The sequence below is a fragment of the Diceros bicornis genome, chromosome 39, assembly GCF_020826845.1.
Source record: "Diceros bicornis minor isolate mBicDic1 chromosome 39, mDicBic1.mat.cur, whole genome shotgun sequence".
NCBI classification, from domain to species: domain Eukaryota; kingdom Metazoa; phylum Chordata; class Mammalia; order Perissodactyla; family Rhinocerotidae; genus Diceros; species Diceros bicornis.
This window is the reverse complement of record NC_080778.1, coordinates 10,028,908-10,036,454: the sequence shown is the minus strand read 5'-3', so window position 1 is coordinate 10,036,454 and position 7,547 is coordinate 10,028,908. Positions and strand designations below refer to the sequence as shown.

General features: G+C 44.3%; 1 protein-coding gene across 2 annotated transcripts; it reads left to right on the top strand.

The window, feature by feature from the left end:
- The first annotated feature begins 88 nt into the window (after window positions 1–88).
- MRPL18 (mitochondrial ribosomal protein L18) lies at window positions 89–6,825 on the top strand. Of its 2 annotated transcripts, none has more exons than XM_058534053.1 (4): window positions 89–761; window positions 1,043–1,229; window positions 5,671–5,753; window positions 6,446–6,513. In XM_058534053.1, the coding sequence occupies exons 1-4, from the start codon at window positions 710–712 to the stop codon at window positions 6,511–6,513; spliced, it is 390 nt and encodes a 129-aa protein (XP_058390036.1). In that variant the 5' UTR covers window positions 89–709. The 2 variants fall into 2 exon arrangements, with proteins under 2 accessions (XP_058390036.1, XP_058390035.1); XM_058534052.1 differs by having other exon boundaries at window positions 99–761; window positions 5,671–5,902; window positions 6,446–6,825.
- The last annotated feature ends 722 nt before the right edge of the window (window positions 6,826–7,547 follow it).

Below are 7,547 nucleotides of genomic sequence, written 5' to 3'. Positions count from 1 at the left end.
GCACATTCTAGTGCCTTCTCGAAAAGGTGGTGGGTAGGGCGGGGCTTGGAGTTGGAGTGTGACTGGAGGAGGTGGGCCCTTCTCTAAGGCAGAGGTGAGGTTCCGAGCGAGTCCAGCGTGGTAGGGTCTTCCTTGTTCTCCTTCAGTGTCGGAGTTTGCTCGACAGCGCGCGGCAAGTCACGAGTCTAAGCCTGGGGCCTGAACCTGGGTGCCACGGGCCAGGGTTCTCCACTGGCCGTACGGGAAAATGACAGCCACCGTTTCTGGAAACTGTGCATCTTGCGTTGCCCCGTTTCCTCCCAGTGCCCCACTGGGGTATGCGTGGACCCGACACTGGTCGGTCTAAGCTTTGTGACCGGAGGGCCCAAATACACTAGTAACGGGCAGTTACGGGCGCCTTGGACGCGAGATTCGGGCAGACGCACCGCCCAAACTAACCGGTCGTGCCCCACCTCCAAGTGCGTTACTACGAGCTGGTTGGTCGGCTCCAGCGTCTTCGTGCCCAGCGTAAGCGATGATTGGAGGAGCGCGCATAACAGATTGCCCTCTGAGCCACTCAGCTTGTTAGCTCCGGGTCGCGACGCAGATACTTTACGCAATCCGCAGGCTCTTCCTTAAGTTAACATGGCTGCGGCCGGCAATCCTCAGGGACCCTGGTGAGGAGAGGAGGCGAGGCTTTTCCGAAACTTTGCCCGCAATCCCCTCAGCGATGGCGCTTCGGTCGCGGTTCTGGGAGTTGTTGCCGGTTTGCAGGAACCCCGGTAATGAATCTTGCTTCACTTCTCTCAGATCACTCCCCAGCGTCTGCACAATAAACGCACATTAAGTCATTTTATATTTAGCATACTTACCGAAAAGTAAACGGGCTAACCACATTGTGATGACAGGGTCTGCGAGGACTACAGCATGTGACCGAACGTATCTTCTCTCCTCCTTCCCTGGCGCGAGGGTTGGGGAGAGGATGGGGTGGAGGTTAGAGCATGTTCTTGTGCCGTCCGTACTTGTCGTTTCTTAAGATCCGTGCGGTGGTTTCCATCCTCAGGGTGTGGGGTCGCGGCGATCTCCACCAGATCCACGCCGGCCCTGAAGCCTGAGGGGGACCCTCTGGACAATGAAGCGGTTGCCCCGCAGTTCACCAACCGGAACCCCCGGAATCTGGAGCTCTTGGCTGTAGCCAGGAAAGAGCGGGGCTGGGGGACAGTGTGGCCCTCCCGCGAGTTCTGGCACAGGTAATTAAGGTTGCTGGTTGCTGATTGACAGCGGTGCACGGTGCCCTGCAGGTTGTTCTCAGCAGTCCATTCAGCGATCCGGCCGGATGCTGCTGGGGACTCTTCTCCCGGGAGGCTGACCGCGGTGGGTGGAGGAGGGGGGCGGTAAACACTAAATAAATAGGTGTCACGGAGAAAATTTACAGGGGATAAGGTTAGAATGGGGAACTGACTGTGTTGTCTATTAAAGCTCTTGTGAAAGATAGGAAGAAGCCAAACTATCTGCCAGGAAGCGCCGAACAGCTAGGGTGGGAATGAGCTTGGTGTGTTTGGGAAATTACCTGGAGCTCAGTGAGCAAAGGGCTGCATGGTGTGAGATGGGAATGGAGAGGTGGGTAGGAGACTGGTCATTAGCTTTGTAAATCGAAGTAAGCGTTTCAGGCTTTATTCTTTCTGCAGTGGGAAACTATGAGAGGATTTCAAGTTTGAGCCTGAATTAAAGACCATTTTGGTTGCTTTGGGGAGAACAGATTTTTAAGGGAGCAGGGGTAGAAGCAGGAAGACCAGTTAGGAGTCTCTTCTTTATTGAACACTTTGTATTTGCCAGGAACTATGCTGGTTGCTTTATATGCGTTTTCTCATTGAATCCTTAAAACTACTTTATGAAGCAGGTACAATAATTTTCCCCATTTCTCAGGAGCAAGGGGATTGAGGCTTAGGGAGACAGGGTTAGTAACCACCAGAGCTAAGATTCAAACACGTTTTGTCTGACCTCAGAGCCAGGACACTACATGTGCTACGGCATGTTGGTGTTTATTTGCTGTTTAGCTACTTGGTAAGGATTTGTTAAAGATAGAATATTTCTGAAGGACTACCTAAAGTTACAAGAGCAAGTTAGAAATCATAACTGTGTGATACATTTGTTCAACAAACGTTGGGCCTGTATCACCTCATGGGCATTGTACTAGATGCTGAAGATGCAGAGATGAAGTAGATGTCTTCCCTGTCAGCCAGAGTTGTAACAGCTGTGTAGCGGAAGGTGGAATGGGACAAGAAAGTGTTACAGTGGCTCTGATGCATGTTTACTTGGTGAATCCAGGAAGGAGTCACAGAAAGGAGTAGGCAGTTTGGTTTTGACATAATCTGGATTTTAAGTCTAAAGTTCTTTGAAATACCCAATCGATTATTTTTACTTAATATTTGAATCATTTAAATAATTAGAGATCTATTTTCCCTTTTTTTCCCTATCTGCCCTATTTACAGTATTATCAGTGTAGAATTTTGACATATTACAGTAGGAAGTGACCTTGGAGATAACGAGTCCTACCTGTTTGTTGAGCAAATGGTTTAAGACAAGGATCAGCAAACTATGGCCCATGGGCCAAAGCTGGCTTTCAAGCTAAACATTTTTACATTTTTTTAAAAGGTTGAAAATATCCAAAGAATAGTACTTTGTGACGTGAAAATTATATAAAATTCAAATTTCATTACCCACAAAGGAAGTTGTATTGGAACATAGCCACCACCCATTTTCACCTGGCTGTGCCAGTATTACTATGGCTGAGTTGAGTAGTTGTGACAGAGACCATATGGCCTACAAAGCCAAAAATCTTTACTGTCTGACCCTTCACAGAAAAACTTGGTTGATCCCTGGATTAAGAGATTGTGTTTTTTCCTAGAGCTACCAGCAAAACCAGGAGTAGAACCCACGTTTTTTTTTTTGTTTTGTTTTTTGTGAGGATGATCAGCCCTGAGCTAACATCCATGCCAATCCTCCTCTTTTTGCTGAGGAAGACTGGCCCTGGGCTAACATCTGTGCCCATCTTCCTCCACTTTATATGGGACGCGACCACAGCATGGCCTGACAAGCAGTGCATCGGTGTGCGCCAGGGATCCGAACCCGGGCTGCCAGCAGCGGAGCACACGCACTTAACTGCTATGCAACGGGGCCGGCGCCCCACATTTCTATTTGTTTTTATTTTTTTGTGTGTGAGGAAGATCAGCCCTGAGCTAACATCCATGCCAGTCCTCCTCTTTTTGCTGAGGAAGACCAGCTCTGAGCTAACATCTATTGCCAATCTTCCTCCTTTTTTTTTTTTTTATCCCCCAAAGCCCCAGTAGATAGTTGTATGTCATAGTTGCACATCCTTCTAGTTGCTGTATGTGGGACGCCGCCTCAGCATGGCCGGATAAGCGGTGGGTCCGTGCGCGCCCGGGATCCAAACCCGGGCCGCCAGCAGCGGAGCGCGCGCACTTAACCGCTAAGCCACGGGGCCGGCCCCACCCCACATTTCTAAATCTATTGCTTTTTCTCCTATTTCAACTGAGAATCTTAGTGTAATCTCTAATTCCAGTGTGTTTTTTAATGTAAGCTTAATTTTTAAGTGTGTAATATATACACGTTATAAAATCCAAAAAGGTACAGTTTCTTGTGTATCCTTTTAGGGATAGTCTGTGCACATAAGTATAAATTGTAGTTTTTTAATTATGAATCATAGCACTCCATATACTGTTCTGCATCTCCCCCCCAACCCCCACACACACGTACCCACACACTTAAAAATACATCTTGGAGGGCCCCCCCACCCCCCGTGGCCTAGTGGTTAAGTTTGGCGTGCTCTGCTTTGGTGGCCCCAAGTTCGGTTCCCCCAGCACGGACCTACACCACTCGTCCGTGGCCATGCTGTGGCGGCAGCCTAGATACAAAATAGAGGAAGGCTGGCACAGATGTTAGCTCAGCTAATCTTCCTCAAGCAAAAAGAGGAAGATTGGCAACAAGATGTTAGCTCAGGACGAATCTTCCTCCGCAAAAAAAAATCTTGGAAATCTTTTGTGTTGGTTGGGAACATTGGCTCTGGAGCCAGACCCCTGGACTTAAATCTCGGCTCCATTACTTACCATTGGTTGTAATCTTGCTAAAGTTATTTAACCTTTCTGTGTCAGTTTCTGCAGCCTAAAAAAAAATGGAAGTAATAAGGCATTATTTTGAGACATGAGCTGTACCTGTAAACAATTAGAATGGTGTCTGGCACAGTAAGTGCTCAATAAATGTTAACATTGTCACCATCATAAAGTGCTAGTGCATTCTTTTTAGTAACTGTGGAGTACCATTGCAGGATGTTTTAGTTAACTGGCTCTCTGTTGATGATTCTCTTTTATGATTTCAAACAGTGTTGCAATGAATTGTCCATGCATTTTATCAGTGAGATTGAGCATATTTTCATGGGTTTAAAGTCATTAGTATTTTTCCTTTTCTGTGAACAGTGGGTTCAAATCCTTGGCCTATTCTGTTAAGTTATTGGTCATTTTCTTAATGACTATAGAAGGCTTTTTGCATATTTTGGAAATTAATCCTTTGAACAATATACAAGTTTAAAATATTTTTTGTTTTATTGCTTGCCTTTTGACTTCATTTTACTGTTGGTTTTTTTTTTTTTTTTTAATTTTATGTATTTATTTTTTCCCCCAAAGCCCCAGTAGATAGTTGTATGTCATAGCTGCACATCCTTCTAGTTGCTGCATGTGGGACGCGGCCTCAGCATGGCGAGAGAAGCAGTGCGTCGGTGCGCACCCGGGATCCGAACCCGGGCCGCCAGTAGCAGAGCACGCGTGCTTAACCACTAAGCCACGGGGCTGGCCCTTACTGGTGGTTTTGTTTTTTTTAACCATGCATAAAACTTTGTCAGTCTTTTCTTTTATAAAAGCTATATGACATGGTTTGATGTCATGTTTAAATAGGCTTACCTTATTTTGAGATTATAAAAAAAATTCTCTCGGGGCTGGCCCTGTGGCTTGGTGGTTGGGTTCAGCGTGCTCTGCTTCAGCAGCCCGGGTTCATGGGTTCGGATCCCAGGCGCAGACCTATACCACTGGTCAGCCATGCTGTGGTGGCGACCCATGCATAAAGAGAGGAGGATTGGCATGGATGTTGGCTCAGGGCTAATCTTCCTGAAGCAAAAAAAAAAAAGAAAGATTGGCACAGATGTTAGCTCAGGGTGAAGCTTCCTTAGCAAAAAAAAAAAAAAAAATCCTCTCATTTCTTCTAGTATTCTTATGATTTCAGTTTTTACATTTAAATCTTTGATCCATCTTATATTTATTTTGGTGTTAGCTGGAAAATAAAAGCATGACGTATATCCTTACCCATTGAAGGGTCAGCAACTTAGCTCTGCCTCCTCAGTCCTTTCTGAAGTAAATACTATGTAAATAAGCCTCAGCTTTCAGAAATACCAAACTTCTCCTGGATTTTTGAGGTTTAAGTGGAAATGTTTGATTTACTATTATTGAGGACATCCTCATAAATGCAGGGGAAAAACACCTTTACCTGTAAACTCCAGGTTAAGTATGTTGCAATAAATGAACCAAACATTGCATTCTGGAGAAATATTTAGGGATTTATTCACTGGAGGTCATTTATTCGTAGGATTCTTTTCTGATCTTATTCTCTTCTCACCTTATTTAGGTTGCGAGTCATAAGGACTCAGCATCACATAGAGGCCCTTGTCGAGCATCGCAGTGGCCAGGTCGTGGTTTCAGCATCCACGCGTGAATGGGCTATTAAAAAGCACCTTTATCGTACCAAAAATGTGGTGGCCTGTGAGAGTATAGGAAGAGTGCTGGCGGAGCGATGCTTAGAGGCAGGAATCAACTTCATGATCTACCAACCAACTCCTTGGGAGGCAGCCTCAGACTCGGTATTTTTGTTTTCATGTACTTATTTAAAAGGTAGTGTGTTAATTCTTGCCGTTAGATACTTACATAATAATAATAATTCTGTTTATCAAGTTCTTTCATGTGTCAGACCCTGAGGTGAGTATCCTGATGTGCGCTATGTCATTTTATCCTCACAGCAGCCCATGGGGTCTGTGAGGATGAGACACTAGTCTATATACAGGACTAGTGTTCTGTTCTGTATATAGGTAACCTGAGACTGGCTTGCCCAGGGCCACAGGGTGACAGAGTCTATAGCACGATGTCGACCACTCTACTTCCGTGTTCATATATTAACTTCTTGTACATAATATTTTTAAATGCTGCTAATCCTTGACATTTCTACATTCTTTTTGTTCTTATCTATGACATTATTAAGATCACTTTCTGAAAAACCAGTGTAGCCTGGGAAGTTAGCAAGGAACAAATCAGTTATTTCTCTTTCTCTTGGGCAGTGAACTGTTGAGTGTCAGCTTACTTGTGGTGCTGACTTCATCTTTTCCTTTTTTTCTGCTCTTCAACACCAGATGAAGCGACTGCAGAGTGCTATGACAGAAGGTGGGGTGGTGCTGCAGGAGCCTCGGAGAATCTATGAGTGAAATGCAAGCGTTGTTTGGAACGTGTAGATATAAAGCTGTCAGCTCTTACATCCATCAGAAGAGAGCATCTGGAAGAACAGCCAGCTTGGAAGTTTTAGACAATAGTGTGACAGCAGAATGTTAGTAGTAGTTAAGGTCATCCCGTCCTCCCCTTGTGTTTGTTTTTTTAAATCAAGGGCTAAATTCTTCCCCTCTCTTGGACATGAGGGATGTATCTGAGAAAAGCTGTCACCAATTATAATTAACTTTTGAAGGACAAATTAAATGCTGTTTATAAGTTAAAGAATAAAGGCATATTATGAACTCTTCCGGTTATATGAAATTTTCTCTGCCTTTGAGCTCACTGTGGCATGAATATGAGGCTGATGCAAAGCACTTGTTACCGTGTCTAGCTTATAGTGCGTGACCTCAATAAATGATAGCTATTGCTGCTCAGGGTGTGCAGGTGGGTCTTTTTAATAGGAAATGTCAACATCAGTCAATTTATTATAGTAATGTGAAGATAGAAGGGGCAAATCCTGACCTCAGTTGGGCTCCTGGATCCTAACAGAACCAGATTTGAAAGAAGAAAGGAATGCAGTGAGGATCTGAAAATAAAGGTGGAAACAGACAGGGTTAGTGTATACTAAATTTGCCACAAAGTGAAAATTTGTTAGATAAGAGATGAAGCTTGAAGTGCATTCAAGTTAATTTAAAATTGAAGTTGGGGTAATGGGAATCATGGCAGTTCTCTTAAAGCAGTTGATTAAATCAAAGTAAGGTGTTAACTCGGGCAGTTAAGACAAATGTGAAGAGGAAGAGCCTGTGAGCAGTTAAGGTGGCTGCTAGAGCATTTTCTCTCCAATTTTTAAATGTGTACTCAATTATATATTTATATAGAAGTGAAATAACATTACTGCTGTCGATCTGAGTATTCAATATATTATTTTAAAAAGATAACAAGTATGTATGCACCAACATTTTTTAAGAAGTAGGATTGATTCTGAGAGGCCTTCAGAATGCAATGGCGTAGTAGCCTGGTTTTGATAAT